The sequence below is a fragment of the Mustela putorius genome, unplaced genomic scaffold (genome assembly GCF_011764305.1).
Source record: "Mustela putorius furo isolate JIRA1106 unplaced genomic scaffold, ASM1176430v1.1 tig00000196_pilon_pilon_pilon, whole genome shotgun sequence".
NCBI classification, from domain to species: Eukaryota; Metazoa; Chordata; class Mammalia; order Carnivora; family Mustelidae; genus Mustela; species Mustela putorius.
The window spans coordinates 7683301-7706772 of record NW_025421310.1 but is presented as its reverse complement, the minus strand read 5'-3'; the positions used below and the strand labels follow the sequence as shown (position 1 = coordinate 7706772).

The 23472-nt window shown below is 41.4% G+C and overlaps 2 protein-coding genes across 2 annotated transcripts; one reads left to right on the top strand and one right to left on the bottom strand.

The window, feature by feature from the left end:
- The first annotated feature begins 14062 nt into the window (after positions 1–14062).
- LOC101674429 (putative protein ZNF720) lies at positions 14063–20214 on the top strand. The gene is made up of 3 exons (XM_045077457.1): positions 14063–14151; positions 19077–19203; positions 20105–20214. The coding sequence occupies exons 1-3, from the start codon at positions 14137–14139 to the stop codon at positions 20212–20214; spliced, it is 252 nt and encodes an 83-aa protein (XP_044933392.1). The 5' UTR covers positions 14063–14136.
- A 1703-nt stretch (positions 20215–21917) lies between these two features.
- On the bottom strand, positions 21918–22751 carry LOC101670033 (PEST proteolytic signal-containing nuclear protein-like). The gene has a single exon (XM_045077447.1). It carries the CDS (start codon positions 22722–22724, stop codon positions 22188–22190), a length of 537 nt encoding a protein of 178 aa, XP_044933382.1. The 5' UTR covers positions 22725–22751; the 3' UTR covers positions 21918–22187.
- Positions 22752–23472: the final 721 nt, after the last annotated feature.

Below are 23472 nucleotides of genomic sequence, written 5' to 3'. Positions count from 1 at the left end.
ACAATTTTAAATATCTATGCCCCCAACGTGGGAGCAGCCAACTATATAAACCAATTAATAACAAAATCAAAGAAACACATCAAGAATAATACAATAATAGTAGGGGACTTTAACACTCCCCTCACTGAAATGGACAGATCATCCAAGCAAAAGATCAGCAAGGAAATAAAGGCCTTAAATGACACACTGGACCAGATGGACATCACAGATATATTCAGAACATTTCATCCCAAAGCAACAGAATACACATTCTTCTCTAGTGCACATGGAACATTCTCCAGAATAGATCACATCCTCGGTCCTAAATCAGGACTCAACCGGTATCAAAAGATTGGGATCATTCCCTGCATATTTTCAGACCACAATTTTCTAAAGCTAGAACTCAACCATAAAAGGAAGTTTCGAAAGAACCCAAATACATGGAGACTAAACAGTATCCCTCTAAAGGATGAATAGGTCAACCGGGAAATTAAAGAAGAATTGAAAAAAATCATGGAAACAAATGATAATGAAAATACGATGGTTCAAAATCTGTGGGACACAACAAAGGCAGTCCTGAGAGGAAAATATATAGTGGTACAAGCCTTTCTCAAGAAACAAGAAAGGTCTCAGGTACACAACCTAACCCTACACCTAAAGGAGCTAGAGAAAGAACAAGAAAGAAACCCTAAGCAAGCAGGAGAAGAGAAATCATAAAGATCAGAGCAGAAATCAATGAAATAGAAACCAAAAAAAACAATAGAGCAAATCAACGAAACTAGGAGCTGGTTCTTTGAAAGAATTAATAAAATTGATAACCCCCTTGCCAGACTTATCAAAAAGAAAAGAGAAAGGACCCAAATAAATAAAATCATGAATGAAAAAGGAGAGATCACAACTAACACCAAAGAAATGCAAACTATTATAAGAACATACTATGAGCAACTCTACGCCAACAAATTTGACAATCTGGAAGAAATGGATGCATTCCTAGAAACATATAAACTACCACAACTGAACCAGGAAGAAATAGAAAGCCTGAACAGACCCATAACCAGTAAGGAGATTGAAACAGTCATCAAAAATCTCCAAACAAACAAAAGCCCAGGGCCAGATGGCTTCCCGGGGGAATTCTACCAAACATTTAAAGAAGAACTAATTCCTATTCTCCTGAAACTGTTCCAAAAAATAGAAATGGAAGGAAAACTTCCAAACTCATTTTATGAGGCCAGCATCACCTTGATCCCAAAACCAGACAAGGATCCCATCAAAAAAGAGAGCTATAGACCAATATCCTTGATGAACACAGATGCAAAAATACTCAACAAAATACTAGCCAATAGGATTCAACAGTACATTAAAAGGATTATTCACCACGACCAAGTGAGATTTATTCCAGGGCTGCAAGGTTGGTTCAACATCCGCAAATCAGTCAATGTGATACAACACATCAATAAAAGAAAGAACAAGAACCATATGATACTCTCAATAGATGCTGAAAAAGCATTTGACAAAGTACAGCATCCCTTCCTGATCAAAACTCTTCAAAGTGTAGGGATAGAGGGCACATACCTCAATATCATCAAAGCCATCTATGAAAAACCCACCACAAATATCATTCTCAATGGAGAAAAACTGAAAGCTTTTCTGCTAAGGTCAGGAACACGGCAGGGATGTCCATTATCACCACTGCTATTCAACATAGTACTAGAGGTCCTAGCCTCAGCAATCAGACAACAAAAGGAAATTAAAGGCATCCAAATCGGCAAAGAAGAAGTCAAATTATCACTCTTCGCAGATTATATGATACTATATGTGGAAAACCGAAAAGACTCCACTCCAAAACTGCTAGAACTTATACAGGAATTCAGTAAAGTGTCAGGATATAAAATCAATGCACAGAAATCAGTTGCATTTCTCTACACCAACAGCAAGACAGAAGAAAGGGAAATTAAGGAGTCAATCCCATTTAAAATTGCACCCAAAACCATAAGATACCTAGGAATAAACCTAACCAAAGAGGCACAGAATCTATACTCAGAAAACTATAAAGTACTCATGAAAGAAACTGAGGAAGACACAAAGAAATGGACAAATGTTCCATGCTCCTGGATTGGAAGAATAAATATTGTGAAAATGTCTATGCTACCTAAAGCAATCTACACATTTAATGCAATTCCTATCAAAGTACCATCCATCTTTTTCAAAGAAATGGAACAAACAATCCTAAAATTTATATGGAACCAGAAAAGACCTCGAATAGCCAAAGGAATATTGAAAAAGAAAGCCAAAGTTGGTGGCATCAGAATTCCGGACTTCAAGCTCTATTACAAAGCTGTCATCATCAAGACAGCATGGTACTGGCACAAAAACAGACACATAGATCAATGGAACAGAATAGAAAACCCAGAAATAGACCCTCAACTCTATGGTCAACTAATCTTCGACAAAGCAGGAAAGAATGTCCAATGGAAAAAAGACAGCCTTTTCAATAAATGGTGTTGGGAAAATTGGACAGCCACATGCAGAAAAATGAAATTGGACCATTTCCTTACACCACACATGATAATAGACCCAAAATGGATGAAGGACCTCAATGTGAGAAAGGAATCCATCAAAATCCTTGAGGAGAACACAGGCAGCAACCTCTTCCACCTCAGACGCAGCAACATCTTCCTAGGAACAACGCCAAAGGCAAGGGAAGCAAGGGCAAAAATGAACTATTGGGATTTCATCAAGATCAAAAGCTTTTGCACAGCAAAAGAAACAGTTAACAAAATCAAAAGACAACTGACAGAATGGGAGAAGATTTTTGCAAATGACATATCAGATAAAGGACTAGTGTCCAGATTCTATAAAGAACTTACCAAACTCAACACCCAAAGACCAAATAATCCAATCAAGAAATGGGCAGAGGACATGAACAGACATTTCTGCAAAGAAGACATCCAGATGGCCAACAGACACATGAAAAAGTGCTCCATATCACTCGGCATCAGGGAAATACAAATCAAAACCACAATGAGATATCACCTCACACCAGTCAGAATGGCTAAAATCAACAAGTCAGGAAATGACAGATGCTGGCGAGGATGTGGAGAAAGGGGAACCCTCCTACATTGTTGGTGGGAATGCAAGCTGGTGCAGCCACTCTGGAAAACAGCATGGAGGTTCCTCAAAATGTTGAAAATAGAACTGCCCTATGACCCAGCAATTGCACTATTGGGTATTTACCCTAAGGATACAAACGTAGTGATCCGAAGGGGCACATGCACCCGAATGTTTATAGCAGCAATGTCCACAATAGCCAAACTAGGGAAAGCACCTAGATGTCCATCAACAGATGAATGGATCAAGAAGATGTGGTATATATACACAATGGAATACTATGCAGCCATCAAAAGAAATGAAATCTTGCCATTTGCAACACCATGGATGGAACTAGAGCATATCATGCTAGTGAAATAAGTCAAGCGGAGAAAGACAACTATCATATGATCTCCCTGATATGAGGAAGTGGTGATGCAACATGGGGGCTTAAGTGGGTAGGAGAAGAATAAATGAAACAAGATGGGATTGGGAGGGAGACAAACCATAAGTGACTCTTAATCTCACAAAACAAACTGAGGGTTGCTGGGGGGAGGGGGTTTGGGAGAAAGGGGTGGGATTATGGACATTGGGGAGGGTATGTGCTATGGTGAGTGCTGTGAAGTGTGTAAACCTGGCGATTCACAGACTTGTACCCCTGGGGATAAAAATATATGTTTATAAAAAATAAAAAATTTTTAAAAAAATAAAATAAATATTTAAAGAATTTAAAAAAAAAAAAAAAGTGAAAGGGTCCGTGACAGAAAGACGAGACCAATACAAAGCGAAGGTTAAGCAGGGCTTTATTTCGCGCCAAGCATCAAAAACCGGAACCCAACGTTCGGGGTCACCTTTCACAAAGGAAAGTGACAACCTTCTATTCTCATAGGCTAGTTTTTATAGAGCAAAAGCCACATAGTTGAGCCTGGCCAGTGAGGATGCTGCACACAGAAAACGTCACACAATCATGCTAGGTTTCGTACGGGCAGCCAATTAGATTACATTTTACCCCATGATAGTCACTTAACTCAGCTTATGACCTCGGCTAGAATCAGCGCCTTTGGCTGGTATCCAAAAGGCAGGGGCTCACACTCCCTGGAGGGTAATACGTGCGCTTTTACTTGATTGGACAACTCCACCTGGCTGAACATGTCCTTGGCGGGTAGAGAGGTAATATGTGCGCTTTCCCTTGATTGGATGTTCCCATCTGGCTGGACATGTCACTGTATCTGGACTCTGTTATCTCTGGTCAGCGTGACATGTCCTGGTATCTGTGCTCCATTATTGGGGCTATTTGGCCATATTTCACCAGCCAGCTGTATTTCACTGGTTTTGTTTTTTAAGCGCTTTCTCCCTGGGGGAAGGGGTATGTTCAATCTAAGTTCACTACCTATATATTGGGGATGGCTATTCTATGGGGATGAAGCCAGTACTGACCAAGTAGGCCCTTACAAAAAGAATAATATTTTTATTGCGGGGTAGGAAAAAAATAAATGAAACAAGATAGGATTGGGAGGGAGACAAACCATAAGAGACTCTTAATCTCACAAAACAAACTGCGGGTTTCCAGGGAAATGCCAGGAGAGGGTGGTGGGGTTGTTATGGACATTGGGGAAGGTATGTGCTATGAAGTGTGTAAACCTCATGATTCACAGACCTGTACCTCTGGGGCTAATAATACATTATCTGTTAATAAAAATATTTTAAAAAATTAAAAATTAGAAAAGGGAGAAAAATAATATTTTTTAAAATATAAAGAAACTGGTGGAATCATTTATAATCTACTTCTGTCTGCAAGAGCCCACCCCCTTAAGCGCTAAGCATACAACCACCTCCTTCAGACATTAAAAGTATAGCTCTTAGGTGCTCCGGGGGTGAGTCAGTTAAAGGTCTCACTTTGGCTCAGGTCATGATGTGAGGTTACCAGCACATAGCCCTGCAGTGGGCTCCCTGCCCAGTGGTAAGTTGTTTTGTTTCTCTTCCTCTGCCCATCACCACCTGCCACCAGGAGGGTGTCTCTCTCAAAGAAAAAAAAAAAGAAGTGTAGCTCTTTCTGAACACAAGTCCCATCCACATGCTACTTCAATAAACTTATTAAGTTACACCATAAAATATCACAGAAGTTCTTCCTGACCACTGTGCTGAAGGATCCAACAATTTTGTTATCCAGAAACCCAAGCTGGCTGCCATTCCATTGAAAAATCAACTCCAGGGGCGCCTGGGTGGCTCAGTGAGTTAAAGCCTCTGCCTTTGGCTCAGGTCATGATCCCAGGGTCCTGGGATCGAGCCCCGCATCGGGCTATCTGATCGGCGGGGAGTCTGCTTCCTCTTCTCTCTCTGCCTGCCTCTCAGCCTACTTGTAATCTCTGCCTGTCAAATAAATAAATAAAATCTTTAAAATAAAAAAATCAACTCCAAGAAATTTACCAGGCTTTCAGAGTTTTGAAGGAGCTTTAGGACAGTGAATCAGGAGGAGGGAAAAGGACAGTCTGATACAGTTCTTGATGGCCTGTGCGCTCACTGTGCCTCCTATGGACATGACAGAGGTGCTTGCAGGATATGTATGTGTCCCCAGGCGTGGTTGTGTCAGAGGATGAAATTTCCAGTCCTTCTTGTAGACAGTGTGTGGTATATAGATGTACAGAGAAGAGTTTACTCCATTCATGGAAAGGTGCACGCAGAAACTTAAAGGCTATTAAGTTGGCCCAAGAGGCCAAGGGAGGGTTTCAATTTAAGTTAGAAACCTGTCTTGGTGCGTCTGGGTGGCTCAATGGGTTAAAGCCGCTGCCTTTGACTCAGGTCATGATCCCAGGGTCCTGGGATCGAGCTCCGTGTCAGTCTCTCTGCCCAGCGGGAAGCCTACTTCCCTTTCTTTCTACCTGCCTCTCTGCCTACTTGTGATCTCTGTCTGTCAAGTAAATAAATAAAATCTTAAAAAAAAAAGTTAGAAACCTGTCTTCAAGGTTTGTCCTGTAATACAAATGGCATTATTGCCTTCTGCTATGATGCTGAGTTATGTGTGTGTGTGTGTGTGGGCGCGCGCGCGCAAGAGTCAATTAGATGGGGGACCTTTATTAGGAAGAGAGAGGATCATGATGTGGGAAACAAAGGCAGAAGAAAACATATTAATAATATCCTTATACCTACAAGTCATTGACAAATCCTTCAAACAGGCACAGTGACATTCTTCCAAGGACTTAACTGCCATGATGTTAATAGGTTGCTAATGGGAAAAGACAATCTTTTTTTTTTAATTTTTAATTTTTTATAAACATATATTTTTATCCCCAGGGGTACAGGTCTGTGAATCGCCAGGTTTACACACTTCACAGCACTCACCATAGCACATACCTTCCCCAATGTCCATAACCCCACCCCCCTTCTCCCAACCCCCTTCCCTCCAGCAATCCTCAGTTTGTTTTGTGAGATTAAGAGTCACTTATGGTTTGTCTCCCTCCTAATCCCATCTTGTTTCATTTATTCTTCTCCTACCCCCTTAACCACCCATGTTGCATCACCACTTCCTCATATCAGGGAGATCATATGATAGTTGTCTTTCTCCACTTGACTTATTTCGCTCTAGTTCCATCCATGTTGTCGCAAATGGCAAGATTTCATTTCTTTTGATGGCTGCATAGTATTCCATTGTGTATATATACCACATCTTCTTGATCCATTCATTTGTTGATGGACATCTAGGTGCTTTCCCTAGTTTGGCTATTGTGGACATTGCTGCTATAAACATTCGGGTGCATGTGCCCCTTCGGATCACTGCTTTTGTATCTTTAGGATAAATACCCAATAGTGCAATTGCTGGGTCATAGGGCAGTTCTATTTTCAACATTTTGAGGAACCTCCATGCTGTTTTCCAGAGTGGTTGCACCAGCTTGCATTCCCACCAACAATGTAGGAGGGTTCCCCTTTCTCTGCATCCCTGCCAGCATCTGTCATTTCCTGACTTGTTGACTGTAGCCATTCTGACTGGTGTGATGTCATATCTCATTGTGGTTTTGATTTGTATTTCCCTGATGCCGAGTGATATGGAGCACTTTTTCATGTGTCTGTTGGCCATCTGGATGTCTTCTTTGCAGAAATATCTGTTCATGTTCTCTGCCCATTTCTTGATTGGATTATTTGTTCTTTGGGTGTTGAGTTTGGTAAGTTCTTTATAGATTTTGGACACTAGCCCTTTATCTGATATGTCGTTTGCAAAAATCTTCTCCCATTCTGTCAGTTGTCTTTTGGTTTTGTTAACTGTTTCTTTTGCTGTGCAAAAGCTTTTGATCTTGATAAAATCCCAATAGTTCATTTTTGCCCTTGCTTCCCTTGTCTTTGGCGATGTTCCTAGGAAGATGTCTGAGTGGAAGAGGTTGCTGCCTGTGTTCTCCTCAAGGATTTTGATGGATTCCTTTCTCACATTGAGGTCCTTCATCCATTTTGAGTCTATTATCGTGTGTGGTGTAAGGAAACGGTCCAATTTCATTTTTCTGCATGTGGCTGTCCAATTTTCCCAACACCATTTATTGAAAAGGCTGTCTTTTTTCCATTGGACATTCTTTCCTGCTTTGTCGAAGATTAGTTGACCATAGAGTTGAGGGTCTATTTCTGGGTTTTCTATTCTGTTCCATTGATCTATGTGTCTGTTTTTGTGCCAGTACCATGCTGTCTTGATGATGACAGCTTTGTAATAGAGCTTGAAGTCCGGAATTCTGATGCCACCAACTTTGGCTTTCTTTTTCAATATTCCTTTGGCTATTCGAGGTCTTTTCTGGTTCCATATAAATTTTAGGATTGTTTGTTCCATTTCTTTGAAAAAGATGGATGGTACTTTGATAGGAATTGCATTAAATGTGTAGATTGCTTTAGGTAGCATAGACATTTTCACAATATTTATTCTTCCAATCCAGGAGCATGGAACATTTGTCCATTTCTTTGTGTCTTCCTCAATTTCTTTCATGAGTACTTTATAGTTTTCTGAGTATAGATTCTGTGCCTCTTTGGTTAGGTTTATTCCTAGGTATCTTATGGTTTTGGGTGCAATTTTAAATGGGATTGACTCCTTAATTTCCCTTTCTTCTGTCTTGCTGTTGGTGTAGAGAAATGCAACTGATTTCTGTGCATTGATTTTATATCCTGACACTTTACTGAATTCCTGTATAAGTTCTAGCAGTTGTGGAGCAGAGTCTTTTGGGTTTTCCACATATACTGTCATATCATCTGTGAAGAGTCATAGTTTGACTTCTTCTTTGCCGTTTTGGATGCCTTTAATTTCCTTTTGTTGTCTGATTGCTGAGGCTAGGACTTCTAGTACTATGTTGAATAGCAGTGGTGATAATGGACATCCCTGCCGTGTTCCTGACCTTAGCGGAAAAGCTTTTAGTTTTTCTCCATTGAGAATGATATTTGTGGTGGGTTTTTCATAAATGGCTTTGATGATATTGATGTATGTGCCCTCTATCCCTACACTTTGAAGAGTTTTGATCAGGAAGGGATGCTGTACTTTGTCAAATGCTTTTTCAGCATCTATTGAGAGTATCATATGGTTCTTGTTCTTTCTTTTATTGATGTGTTGTATCACATTGACTGATTTGCGGATGTTTAACCAACCTTGCAGCCCTGGAATAAATCCCACTTGGTCGTGGTGAATAATCCTTTTAATGTATTGTTGAATCCTACTGGCTAGTATTTTGGTGAGAATTTTCACATCTGTGTTCATCAAGGATATTGGTCTATAGCTCTCTTTTTTGATGGGATCCTTGTCTGGTTTTGGGATCAAGGTGATGCTGGCCTCATAAAATGAGTTTGGAAGTTTTCCTTCCATTTCTATTTTTTGGAACAGTTTCAGGAGAATAGGAATTAGTTCTTCTTTAAATGTTTGGTAGAATTCCCCCGGGAAGCCGTCTGGCCCTGGGCTTTTGTTTGTTTGGAGATTTTTGATGACTGTTTCAATCTCCTTACTGGTTATGGGTCTGTTCAGGCTTTCTATTTCTTCCTGGTTCAGTTGTGGTAGTTTATATGTTTCTAGGAATGCATCCATTTCTTCGATTGTCAAATTTGTTGGCGTAGAATTGCTCATAGTATGTTCTTATAATTGTTTGTATTTCTTTGGTGTTAGTTGTGATCTCTCCTCTTTCATTCTTGATTTAATTTATTTGGATCTTTTCTCTCCTTTTTTTTTTTTTGATAAGTCTGGCCAGGGGTTTATCAATCTTATTAATTCTTTCAAAGAATCAGCTCCTAGTTTTGTTGATTTGTTCTATTGTTTTTTAAATTTCTATTTCATTGATTTCTGCTCTGATCTTCATGATTTCTCTTTTCCTGCTGGGTTTAGGGTTTCTTTCTTGTTCTTTCTCCAGCTCCTTTAGGTGTAGGGTTAGATTGTGTACCTGAGACCTTCTTGTTTCTTGAGAAAGGCTTGTACCGGTATATATTTTCCTCTCAGGACTGCCTTTGTTGTGTCCCACAGATTTTGAACTGTCGTGTTCTCATTATCATTTGTTTCCATGATTTTTTTTCAATTCTTCTTTAATTTCCTGGTTGACCCATTCATTCTTTAGAAGGATACTGTTTAGTCTCCATGTATTTGGGTTCTTTCCAAATTTCTTCTTGTGGTTGAGTTCTAGCTTCAGAGCATTTTGGTCTGAAAATATGCAGGGAATGACCCCAATCTTTTGATACCGGTTGAAACCTGATTTAGGACCGAGGATGTGATCTATTCTGGAGAATGATCCATGTGCACTAGAGAAGAGTGTGTATTCTGTTACCTGGGAAAAGACCATCTTGACCTGAACTCCCCAACCCCCACCAGGATCCTGTAAGTCTACTTTAACGTAAAACATTTCCTTTGGAAACTTCCCTTTTCTCTCAAACCCTCTAGCTACCTATTGGTAAACATCCTGCAAGCAGATGGCCGACAGATAAATATCAGAAGGGTCCCGTGACTAAGGGTTTTTGGTTGGTAATAAATGACCTTTTCCCAAGAACTGATAGCACCCTCAAGATCCTGAATACCTTGCTTCCAAAATTCCTTAGATACTTGTGCTATCCATAACCCCCTCCAACTTGAAATTATATAATGGGCCACGCCTCATAACAGAGTGTGGTCTTTCTGCCCCTGGGTCCTGTCCCCATGCTTTCACGAAATCACCTTTTGCACCATAGACATCTTGAGAATTCTTTCCTTGCCATGGGTATCAAACCATAACATTCTTTCCTACATGGATACCAGAGATTAATAGTTTATATCACAAACAGTTGCCTTCCTATAACAGACACATGAAAGAATGTTCAACATCATTAGCCATTAGGGAGATTCAAATCAAAACCACATTGAGATACCACCTTACACTAGTTATAATGGCCAAAATTACAAGACAGGAAAGAAGTTTTGGAGAGGATGTGGAGAAAAGGGGACCCTCTTACACTGTTGGTGTGAATGCAAGTTGGTGCACTCACTTTGGAAAACAGTGTGGAGATTCCTTGTGAAATTAAAAATGGAGCTACCCTGTGACCCTGCAATTGCATTCCTGGGTATTTAGCCCAAAAATACAGATGTAGTGAAATGAAGGGCCATCGGAACCCCAATGTTCATAGCAGTAATGGCCACAGTCACCAAGGTGTGCAAAGAGCCAAGATGACCTTCAACACCCGAATGGATAAAGAAGCTCTGGTCCATATATACAATGGAATATTATGCCTTCATCAGAAAGTATGAATACCCAATTTTTGTATCAACATGGATGGGACTAGAGGAGACTAGTGAAATAAGTCAAGCAGAGGAAGTCAATTATCTTATGGTTTCACTTACTTGTGGAGCATAAGGAATAGCATGGAGAACAATAGCATGGAGAAGAAGAGGAGAAGTGAGTCGGGGGAAATCAGAGGGGGAGATGAAGTGTGAGAGACTGTTGACTTTGAGAAAGAAACTGAGGGTTATGGAGGGGATGGGGTGGAGGGGTTGGGTGAGCCCGGTAGGGGGTATTAAGGAAGGCACATATTGGAGCACTGGGTGTGGTGCATAAACAATGTTGGAACACTGGAAAAAAATAAAATTGCAAAGAAAAAAGAAGAAGAAGAAGAAGAAGAAGAGAGTTGCCAACCTGGAGGACAAACCATTGTTTGATAAATATTTCATCTTTTCTTTCTCCTCTGAATATAATATCCTCTTTGGAAATTCGAAATCCTACCTCCTCCTTCTTAAGTCACCATGACACAGAAGCTTCAATCACTTTGTAAGGACCTATTTAACAAGAGGCTTTCATTAAAGTTAACCTGTCCCTGCTCCCCTTCCCCCAGGGGATTTACTTAAAAACAAGTCCCAGAAACCAGCTCCAGATAACAAAGCCCAGATATAAGGGTGGGTCAGACTAGGTGCAGACATCAGATCAGAAGGGGGTTGCATACTGTTTCCATAGCTACCAAGGAGTCTGAACCCGCCCTTTGGTCACCTTTTGGGGAACGAATTCTGACCAAGGTGATAGGCTGGTTCAAATTTCTACTAGGGTAAATTGTAATTCAATAGGTCCTAGCATCACTGTGGAGTTTCCTTGTGTTTGTGACAATCTCATTGGCCACCTGTGCATGGACAGGCCCAACCGCATAGCCTTTGTCCTTAAAAGCTAGTCTGCGAAAGAGAAAAGTTTCGCCCTCTCTTGTAAGAGGTGCATCCCCGAACGTTCGGTTAGATTCTTGATGCTTGGTGCGAAATAAATCTTTGCTTGACCTTCGCTTTATATCAGTCTCACTCCTTTAATCATGGACCCATTATTGGGAATAACACACCTCTCTTTGAGCCTCATGTCTTTCTCATTCCCATAATTAAGAACTTCATTGTTTTATCTCTACTGAAAATGTCTTACATCATTTTAAGTATTAGACCAACCGAAGAATTGAGATCAGCACAGGAAAAACAAACCTTCGTCTCCTCACATTCATTCTGTTGTGTGAACTGACCTCCATGCTTCATACCCGGAACAGAATGTGCAGACAGAGCTGGGGATCAAGGGCAGCATTAGCTTCATTACTTTGCCAGCCAAGGAGCCCTCAGCAGGTCGGGGCCACAAAACCTGCAGCCCACATGGGGAAAGAGGCCAAGGGTTTGTGTGGAGATGCTAGACAATGGCTGATTTCCAGAGGAATTTGTCTGTGCCACTGATGAGGGAGCAGGAGGCTGGCTGAGGACAAAGCAAGAGCTGGCGCCTTGCACCCCCCCCTTCCATCCGCTCCCCTCCATAGGTGTAGCATTCCTCAGGCACCCCTGACTGCCATAAAATGATAAATAGTTAACTTGCTGAGATCACAATCCTACAAGACTGGAGTCTCCCTTGGTTTGCAAATGTCCTTGAGATTTACAAACAAAGAAGTTACCTTATCAATAGCCCAAATTCCAAAGACACAGAACTCAGTTTCTCAAGCCTAATGTCACCCTTCCCTCCATAAAAACCGAAGGAGGTGGAGGTAGAAGGAAAAGTAAATAAAGTTAAATTTCTTCTAAACCTAAATCTCATTAACAAGGATGCTTGATGGCAGGAATGTAACATTCCACCAGGAGACTCTCAATTGTCTTTACTTGATAGTAACTAAGCCTTCAATATCCTGATAGTATTCTTTGCCCCAATAGCCCTTCTGAATACCCCTTTGTCCTCACCTACCCAACTCCTGCGTATATAACCAACCACCCCTCACAACCTGGGGCAGCAGCTCTTCCTGCCCACGGGTCCTGTCCCCGTGCTCTAATAAACCACCATTTTGCACCAAAGATGTCTCAAGAATTCTTTCTTGGTCATCAGCTCCGGACCTCAGCCCACCAAACCTCACCTAGGTTCTAGAATTTCATCACCACCAGTCCTGTTCTTCATGCTATCAGGGTGGCACCAGGTTCCTGAAACAAAGGGCTGAGAAGTGAGAAGAGGTCTGTGGGGAAGGGAAAGGTTACTTATTTGGAAATGGAGTCCCATTGAAGCATTAATTGCTTTTTTCTTTGTTCAACTTGATGCCTTTCAAGTGGTTTTCATTTCAGTCACCAAGACAGCTGTTGTAAGAAGACTGCATACTTCATACTGAGAAACCACTCAGTGTTTTTTGAAATGGCTAAAATAAAGAAAAAGGATAACATCCAATTTTCCTGAGAATGCTGAGAATCAGAATTCTCATACATCGCTGATGGGAGGGTAAAAAGAACATGCAGTGTGGAAAACTGTGTGGCAGGTCCTTATGAGCAGAAACACTGAAGGGGAATATTTTGTCACCCTAAAATATGTCTCCTTGGCCTGAGCATTATTTTTGGCCGGTTATTTTGAATCAAAGGCAGAAAAAGGAAGAGCTCTGAAATCCTGTGTTTACTTTGAAAGAGACATTTGCATTTATACAGGAAAGTTTAGTCTGTCAGGGGCTCTCTCTGTGTAGCAGAAAGAGGGAGAAGGTGTCAGTCTCCGGAAACTCTGACGGTGGAGAAGGCAGGGCTCGGCTCTGCTCCCAGCCCCTGCCTAGGTTCCCCTGCTTGGCCTGGTCACCTCCCCTGTTCCTTCCCAGCAGGGTCACCTGTGGAGTTTCAGGAAGGATCTTCTCTGCGGGCCTCCCCCTCAGATTCTGCCAGTTGGTTTGGGCGAAAACAACACTGTTGTGTTAATTAAGGGCTCCAGGAGTTTCTGAGCGAGGCCAGAGGGGAGCCTGAGGGTTTTCTGAGAGTGGATTTGTGGCTTTGATCCTGGAGAGGTGGCAGGGTGTCTGTGCTCCGTGAGTCTGGGAGGGTTGGGTCCATGCAGCCTGCAGTTCGGATGCTGACGCTGAAGTTGTGAGTGGCGGTGGCAGGGGACCCCCCCCCCCACAAAGCAGGTGAGGAAAATGCAGGGATGGGTGTCCTCACGGGAGCTCACAGTTTCTGAGCTGCTCCCGACACAAAGGACTGGGAAGTTGGGCCTTTTCTGCATCTCCGAGTCCTTCCCGAGGGCGAGCGGTGTGAGGACACGTAGTTCTGTTGCTTGATTTCAGGGCATTTTCTCCTGATGCAGCTGTGATTTACCCCCAGATCCCTCGTGAGGACGAAATCTAGAGGTGGAGGCGAAGGCAGAAATGGCCGGTTCTCAGGTGAGCCTGGGTCCCCGCGGAGCCGTGTCTTCTGTTTCTTCGCAGACCCTCTTGTTTAGAAGCTGCAGATGTGGATGCCTCCAGTTCGGGTGCTTCTTTCCTCCGCGTTCACCTCTTTTTAAGACCTGGTCAGAAGTGATATTCAGGGTTAGGTCTTTAGAATGCTTCTCTATGTCCCAGAGCGTTTTGTCCTGTCCCCAACCTGGCTTCGATAGTGCATCAGCTGTTGTCACTTTGACTTAAAGTCCGGCGAGGAGTGACAATATTCCGATGGTGGTGAATCTGGAGGGGAAGGTGTCGAGTCTGAAATTCCTGTGGCTGATGAGGTCTGTTCCTGGGATGTCAGGGACGGAAAGCATTTCTTGGTCAGGCTCATCTGGATTCTCGATTAGCTGTGTGCAGCTGGGGAGGAATGAAATGCGGACAGAAGCTCGGTGGGTATGAGTCCAGAAAAACTTGGAAAGTTCCCATTCTAAGAAAGGGTGTTTGTGTGTCTCCATATTTAGCACGTGAAAGAGATATTCTGCTTAAAATGCACTAGAAGAGGGTGCCTGGGGGCTCAGTCAACTAATGTTGGACTCTTGGTTGCAGCTCTGGTCGGGATCTCAGGGTCCTGGACTGGTATCCCTGCTTCTGGCTCTGTGCCCTGAGGGGAATCCGCTTGACATTCTCTTTCTCCCTCTTCTGCCCTTCCCCATCTCCTCTAAAATATAAATCAATCTTGGGGACCGAGGGCGGTTCTCTTGGCTAAGAGTCTGCTTTCTGCGTTCAGCTCAGGTCGTGATCCCGGGACCTAAGATCCAGTCCCACATTGGGCTCCCAGGTTCCCAGGTAATGAAGTTCTAGAACATAGGTGAGGTTCGGTGGGGTGAGGTCCTGAGCCTATGACTAAGAAAGAATTCTTGAGACATTTTTGGTGCAAAATGGTGGTTTATTAATGCAGGGGGACAGAACCCATGGGCAGGAAGAGCTGCTGCCCATCTATCCTGAGGAGTGGCTGATTATATACACAGGAGTTAGGTAAGTGAGGACAAAGAGGGTGTTCAGAAGGGCTATCAGGGTAAAGAAGACTGTCAGGATATTGAAGGCCTGATTATTGTCAAGCCAAGGCCATTTTCCCCTCTAATAAGGCACTAATATGAAGATAATTGGGAGTTTCCTGGGGAATGTCACATTCATCCTATCAAACATCCTTTTTAGTGAGATTTAGGTTTAGAAGAAATTTAACTTTATTCACATTTCCTTCTACCTCAGCCTCCTTCAGTTTTAATGGAGGGGAGGGCGACATTAAGGCTTGAGGAACTAAGTTATTTGCCTCTGGAAATTGGGCTACTGGTAAGATAGCTTCTTTGTTTTAAATCAGTAGGACATTTGTAGACCAAGGGAGACTCCTGTCTTGCAGGATTGTGATCTCTGCAAGTTAACTCTTTGTTTCCCTTTAGTGCAGCCAAGGGTGTGTGAGGAGGGGAGCGGGTGGAGAGAGGGTACAAGGTTCCAGCTTTTGCTTTGTCCTCAGCCAGCCTCCTGCTTCCTCATCATTCCCTCCTGAACAATTTTGACCCTTAATTCTTTAAGGTAGTTGAAAGTGGAAAGTGTCATCTTCTGTAACTTCTTCCTGCTGAATAGGGGTGTAGAACTGTCCCTACCTAGTTGGGTCAACATTGGTCAGTTGAGGAATGTGGAGGGGAGTTACAGAAGATGGAGGCAGCTGAATCCAGGGCTGACAGTGAAGAAGTGTCTCTGTGCGTGGTAAGGATCATTGTGAAGTCATTGCAGCAATGGAGTCTTGGCACCAAGTAGAGAAAAAATGAACAAGGCAACATATTAAGATTAATAAGGCTATAAGAATGAAAAGCCCAAAAAGGAGATTTTTAATTGTTGGCCATAGTCCTCCTTTAAACCAGGAACTTAACCAATCACTGAGAGGGAGAGAAGGATCATGTAGAACCTTAATCTGGGTATTCATATTTTTTATTAGTCCTGTCACATTTTTGTCCCATAGTCTGGGATGTACACGCAACATTCTGCTTTGATAATTGCACATGTGCCACCCTGTGCTGCTGTCAGGACATCTTATCGCCCTCGCCCCACAAGGACGACAAGACGCCCTGGTTCGGATGCATCTTCTCACTCTTCTCTCTTTATTTCCGCAAGTCTACACACTTATATACGCTTACATGACCAATCAGCGAGCAGGGTACAGGAGGGAGCGAATCAGGCTGTGCACCTAAACGAACAACTTCGCTAGTAACCAATGCTGTTTACTTCCTCTTTGGGCGTTCCGCTTAGTCTCACGAGTCAATCCTCACCTGGCAACTAGCCAGGCGCCATCTTTTAATGGCGGAGGCCGCCCTGGCCAGGGGCCTGCCTCCGACAACATCTAAAGCCATTCTATTTTTGTAGGACTGCCTTGCATTTCTGTAAGACTTCGGTATTAAGTAAAGAGATGCTATTTAGTGAATCATAGAGTGCCTTTGTAGTATATTTATTAAGGGCTTCTACATGCCACATAACATGCTCTAGTCCCACAGATGGAGCAAAAATGGGTAAGTGACCTTACCATTTAAAAAGAGATCATGTCCATCTTTGCCCAGGTTAGTTCCACAGATCCAGTGGGTTCCGTTTGGAGCTGACCATCTAATGCCAGGTCGCCTTACCCAATCAGTAGCAAACCGTCAGTAGCCTGGAGTACTATTATTTGGGAACAACATTTCTTTTTCTTTTTCTTTTTTTTAAAGATTGTATTTATTTATTTGTCAGATATCAAGAGGGAGAGAGCAAGCACAAGCAGACAGAGTGGCAGGCAGAGGCAGAGGGAGAAGCAGGCTCCCTGCCCATCAAGGAGACCAATGTGGGACTCAATTCCAGGATGCTGGGATCATGACCTGAGCCGAAGGCAGCCGCTTAACCAACTGAGCCACCCAGGCGTCCCATTGGGAACACATTTCTAATGATAGTCATCCCAGATGTTGTGTGTTATTTGCCCAAGTATCATATGTCTGATTTCTTTGTTCCCACCATTAAACTGCCTTTTGAATGAGCTGTCCAATAATGGGTATGAGCCACAAATATGTATCCCAGATTTGATATATGCCATCGTCAGTATAGCAATATGGAGGGTTTTGTAACTTAGGCCCATATTTGATTGAGGAGTTATGGCTTGACAGCAATCCCCTTTCCTTCCAAATAGTTCCATGGGCATGTAGTACCAGGAAGGCATATTTGGAGTCAGTATTCATGTTTATTTGTAAAGCTTTGGCAATTGCAAAGTGCTAGTGAGCACTATAACATACTTAGCTTTTCTTATTCTTTTTATGAAAAGTATTGTCATCAGTAAACCAACCGTCATTTGTATTTTTAACAGGGACATCTTAAATCTGGCCAAACAGAGTAAGCAAGATCAGTAACCTCGAACAGTTTTTGCTCCATAGAGAAAGAAGCACAATGGTCAGGTTCAGGCATATGGGTAACTAGGTTTAAAGTTTGACAAGTTTTAAGTATTATTTCTGGCATATCTGTAAGTGTAGCCCAGTATTTAATAAGTCGACCCCCATCATCCATTCATGGCCTTTGGCTTCTAAGACAAATCTGGACCTGATGTGAAGTCATTACAGTCAGGGACTGTCCCATAGTGAGATCTGAGGCTCTCTTTATGAGGAAGGCTGTTTTATGCTTTGCTAAAGCAACTGTTTGCAACTGCACCTCAGAGGTGGCTTCTAGGATAAATATGACTGAGGGATGAAACCATTAAGAAGCCCTTTGAGTGGTCCAGCCTTAACGATATCCTGATTACAGAGGATCATTGGCAAGTGGGAGAAAACTTGTCAAGAGATAAGGGGAGTCCCCCAAGCATCATTCAATCCAATCATAAAATGGGGTCATACATTATCTCCACAAGTCCATAGTTAAGTCTATTGAGTGCGGTATGCTGAATTTTAGGTAATTTCATTATTCCAGCCACACACAAGGTGAAAGGTAAGTTATACAATTTTGGGGGAATCAATTTCATTTTTCCATATGTTTAAATATTTGAGCTATGTGCCCAATGGGTTCTGTTATTATCCCTACAGAATATTAGGCAAGATCATCTAATTGAGCTATTATGCAACTTCTCTGAAGTTTACCTCAAGTTGCCTACCTTAGGTAAACAAACATTTAAAGACAATCAAATCTAGAATTTAACATCCATCAAGGTGTGTTATTAAAAAATAATTTTTCTCTCTAAAATAACCCTCATTTCCAGAAATAGCCATATCGGGACTAATTTATTTGAAAAAATAGTCCAGTTTTAACAAACTTGGCCTAATTATTTACCATAACCTCAGTAAGAACAGTGAGTGATCATATAGATCTTTTAGAATCTGCTTTGCTGGAACTTCTTATAAGGAATCTCTAGGTTGAACTTTTAGTGGCCTCTTCAGGCCAGAAGCCAAGCCACATAGTTGCCATCAGACATGCCTGCAATACCTTTCAATTTGGGCAAAGTCACTGCTCACGTTTCTCTCCCCTTGTGTTAGGACCACAGTTGTTGTACCACGGGTATCTCAACAATCTTTCTTCATCATTCACTCCAGAACCCCAATATTTGACATCAAAACATGTCTGGAATTGCTTGACCATTGGCTTCTCTCCTACATCCCAACACTTTATACTGCACAAGGAGGGCTATCACCTCTGTGTAGTGGATATAGTTGACTTCTGGGAGAGAAAGGAGAGAAAGTTTTCAATTAGGCAGCCCCATGCTCCATAGGTGCTTTTTTTTTTTTTTTTTTAGATTTTTCTTATTCTTATTTATTTATTTGACAACAGAGATCACAAGTAGGCAGAGAGAGAGGAGAAGCAGGCTCCCTGCTGACCAACTTTTATCTTAGGAAACATTGTGAACTGTGTCAGTGGACACTTGGTGACTGTGGTATTTATTACAGGGACAGCTGACCTTCAGGGATGTGGCCATAGAATTCTCTGAGGAGGAGTGGGGACGCCTGACCCACACTCAGCGGCAACTGTACCGGGATGTGATGTTGGAGAGCTATGGACACCTCCTCTTCTTGGGTGAGGAAGACTCCTTCCAGATTTCCCAAACCGCACTCAGGGTTTTATTCCTTCCTGTGAACACTGTATTTTTGGGGATTTCTCTTGTAATAACTAGAATTTAGATCCAGGCAGAAAGGGAAATAAGTAGATGGAGAGAAAAATCTTCATGATGTTTTTTCTCAGCATTAGCTTCTCCTTCCTCAAGGAAACATCATTGCTTGTGTAGATGAGTGGCAATTCTCAAACTTAAGTGACATAGAATGGTGCTGCTCACATCTTTTTTTTTTTTTTTTTAATTTATTTGACAGATCACAAGTAGGCAGAGTGGCAGGCAGAGAGAGAGAGGAGGAGTAGGCAGGCTCTCTGCCAGGCTCTCTGCTGAGAGCCTGACGTGAGGCTCGATCCCAGGACCCTGGGATCATGACCTGAGCCAAAGGCAGAGACTTTAACCCACTGAGCCACCCAGGCGCCCCTGCTGCTCACATCTTACACTGAAGTTTCCCCTGCTGATTATCATGTCTACTACTTGGAAGTGTAGGTCAGGATGTGAACATTGCAAATTCCTCCTGTGAGTTTTTTTTTTTTAAGACTTTGTTTACGTATTTGACAGAGAAAGATGACAAGTAGGGAAATAGTCAGGCGGGGTGGGGGGAGCAGGCTCCATGCCAAACAGAAAGCCTGATGTGGGGCTCAATCCCAGGACCCTAAGATCATGACCTAAGGTGAAGGAGAAGAGGCTTATCCCCCTGAGCCACCCAGGTGCCCTACCTCCTGTGTGTTCTGAAGAGACTGTTGGGGGACAGCTTTTTGGAAACCACTTTCTAGGATTGTACAATATCGTCTCTTCTCTCCTGAACACAAGACTGATGGAAATTTAGAATTGGCAGCCATAGTCGTTTTCCTTTTTTCTCATAAACAGGTCTCACTGTGTCAAAGCCAGACCTGATCATGTTTTTGGAGGAAGGGAAGTGGCTCTGGGATGTGAAGAGAAAGGAGACTGTACGCTTCCATCCAGGTAGGTGGGAATGAATGAGGCAGATGACAGAGGGGAGGTCTGAGTCTGAAGGAGGAAGGTAGATCTTACGCAGTGGTTTGAGTAGCTCTCCTTGAATGAAGATTAGTTGGAGACATGCCCAGTTAGTTTTTTTTTTCTCTTTCCCAGAGGAACATCTCTCTCCAACATGATCAAGTTCTTAGATTTCTCTAGGGATTCTCCTTCAGCTCCAGTGTTGGTTCATCACGTTCATAGGGAGAGCCAGGAGACTCTCCTTTGAGGGGGAGGCCACTCCCAATCTGAGAGATTTCCGTTTTTTTTTTTTTTTTTGAGTTTGACAAATTTATTGGTATTTTAGTAAAGACATTCATCTCAGTCGTTCTCTCCCATCTTGACCTTAGGTTAATATTTCACTTGAGTCAAGAAAAGAGTAAGTAGGAGAGGGATGTTATTTTAACATAAGCAGTAAAATGGACAAAAGTGGAAAGTTTGCCTACATTAAAGCAAGTTAAATTCATGTATCTTGATATAATTAAATCATGTAAGAACTAATAGTTCTATATACATTTCCATTGTTTTACTTGGGGCTTACTCTAAACTTAAATGCAAATGAACAAAATGTTAGGAATATATATATACAGGCTGCTTCTCCAGAGTTATTACCTATTAAAAGAGCTCAGCAAGTAGTTACCACCAATAAAATAGTCTGAAGCTGCCTCCAAATTAAGCACTGCAGGAGTATTCAAAGAAATCATTATACTGTTTCTTTTATTTGTCACAAAGCTTTTAAAGATGTATTTTACTGTCACATTAAAAAATAATTTATACAAGAATTAAAAAAAAACCCTAGAATACATAGGTCTAACAACATATATGTGGTCAACGAATCCATAAAATATGTTTAAAGATGCATTTTCTTTCTTTCTTCAGTACCTAAAATGTGCTTTTGAGAGGCCACTGGTTAATATGTATACACTTCAAATAAACCATATTACTGTACTAAAATAATTCTTGGATTAGGTTCAAATCAAATTTGCTTTCACAAGTTAGTAACTTAAATTAAGCTTAAATGAAGTTACAGCAAGTGCATCTTTCTCATTTTTATCTTCATACAATGTTGTTTTTTGGTGTTTCTACCTTTTAAAAATAAAAACAGCCAAATATTTAAGTATTATGTACATTTAAATTTTTGGTGGTGGTTTGTATTTTAAAAGAAACAGCTTCCTTACGATTTGCCTCAAGATCTGGTGGAAATGCTTACAGGAACTAGCTAGTAACAAAAACCAAGAGAAGCACATTCAAAATACTGATTTACTTTGGTAGCAAATGGTCTTTGAAGACTAAGGTAGACAAGACCCATTAAAGTGAAGTGGGCTATTTCCAATACTCAACAATTTACATAAAATTAAAAAAAATTTTTTGAAGAGCTAAGCATCTGTACCAACTGATAGCAATGCAATATCTAGTTTACAATGACTTGAAACAAAACAAATGCCCATTAGGGGGGAAAAAAGCTGTATTTTAATTTTATCTAACGTACTTTTTTCAGTTATAGGTCAGTAACATTTTCTTCCCAATACAATACTCCCTCTCTATAAGGCTGTTCCTGGGAGCCAGACACTTTAGGTTAATAAGGGAGTTAAGAATAATTGCTTGCAGCTTAATAGATGATAACTTTTTGTATTCCTCTTAATGTGCTAATAGTTGTGTCTAAAAAAATATGCAATTCTTAGAAAGGTACCATTTCTGATTTTTTATTATCTGTAACCTTTGGAAACTAATCACATGAAACTACAAAATTAGCAAATGTCTTGAAATCTGTATATAAAACATAAATTACCTCTAATTTCAAACTCTCATTTATTAGTGTACCACTCAATCTTAAAAAAAAAAAAAAAAAAAAAAAAAAAAAGGCGGCTCCAAAGATAGTCTTATACCATTCTTTAAAAAAGGAAACTGTTCCTTTTAACTTTACACCCACCCCCACACCCCAATTTCAACACATCATTTAATTGTCTTGGTCATGGACATTTCCAAGATGAGATTTTATATTTCGTTCCCAGAGCTTCTGGTTATCAGAAAAACCATGCTTTCCTTTATTGAAGGAGTTTGGTCCTGCTGATGTTGGTGTATCCCTTCCAATATTCTTCATCCTCATCTTTGCTTCTGGAGGCATTTCCTCTGGCTCACTATCTTCATCTTCATTAAAAGCTGCTGCTACTGAAAGGGTTTTTGGAGCAAGTGTTGGAACAGTTTCTTTAGGCTTACTTGATCCAAGTTTGATGGATATGGCTGAGGCTTTCTTTGTCGTCTGACTACCTATGGCAAATCCAAACTTGGAGATCTTTGTAGGTTTTGTTGGGAGGTCTGCAGCTTCTTCTTCAGCTGATCGCTTCTCAGCGCTGCCACTGGAACTTTCCCCTCCATTACTGGAAGAAACAGTCTTAGTTTTCACAGGTTTTTCTGCTTCTTCTTCAGGTCCTCCGGTGGCTCCAGCTTGCTGCGGTTTCTCAGGCTTCTCCTCTCCCGCCTTCCCGTCCGCCATTTTCCCCGCCACGGCCTCCCCTGCAGCCACGCCAAGCTAGATTTCCATTGTTCTGAGGGCCCTGGGGAAGGCATCCTATTTTTGAGGACCTGTATGCTATGGCCTTTGTACATTCTGGATTTCATTATGGGACAAGTAGGTCAGGGTAGTTATATGCACACTGGGGTTTGGTGGGGAAATTCTCGGAACACTGGAGACAGATTTTTAATGTTTTATGGCTTATGCTTTCTAAGGTATGGAAGCTTTAATCTTAGTCTTATAAAATTCAGTTTCAAAAACTTCATCAGATAACAAAGCACCACCCTAAAATGAGAAAATATACTGCTTTATTTCCCTTCAAATGGTCTTTTTTCTTTTTCTTTCTTTCTTTCTTTCTTTTTTTCCCATATAGAAATTTCTGCTCTATGAGTTCCATTCCTCCGTGGTGAAATACTGTAATGTCTCTATTTGTTTGCTAGAAATTTCAACATAACAAATGATATTGGGGAACTAGCACATTTAGAACTTGAACTTGTAGCCTTTAAGAAATTCTCATTTATTACATTATTTTTTAATAATTATTGTATGATTCTTCTATGAACTTCTTATGACTTTGTCCTGTGTGTTTTTACTTTCTATTTAGTTCTATATGAGATTTATCTTTTTTTTTTTTTTAAAGATTTTATTTATTTGACAGAGAGAGATCACAAGTAGACAGAGAGGCAGGCAGAGAGAGAGAGGGAAGCAGGCTCCCTGCTGAGCAGAGAGC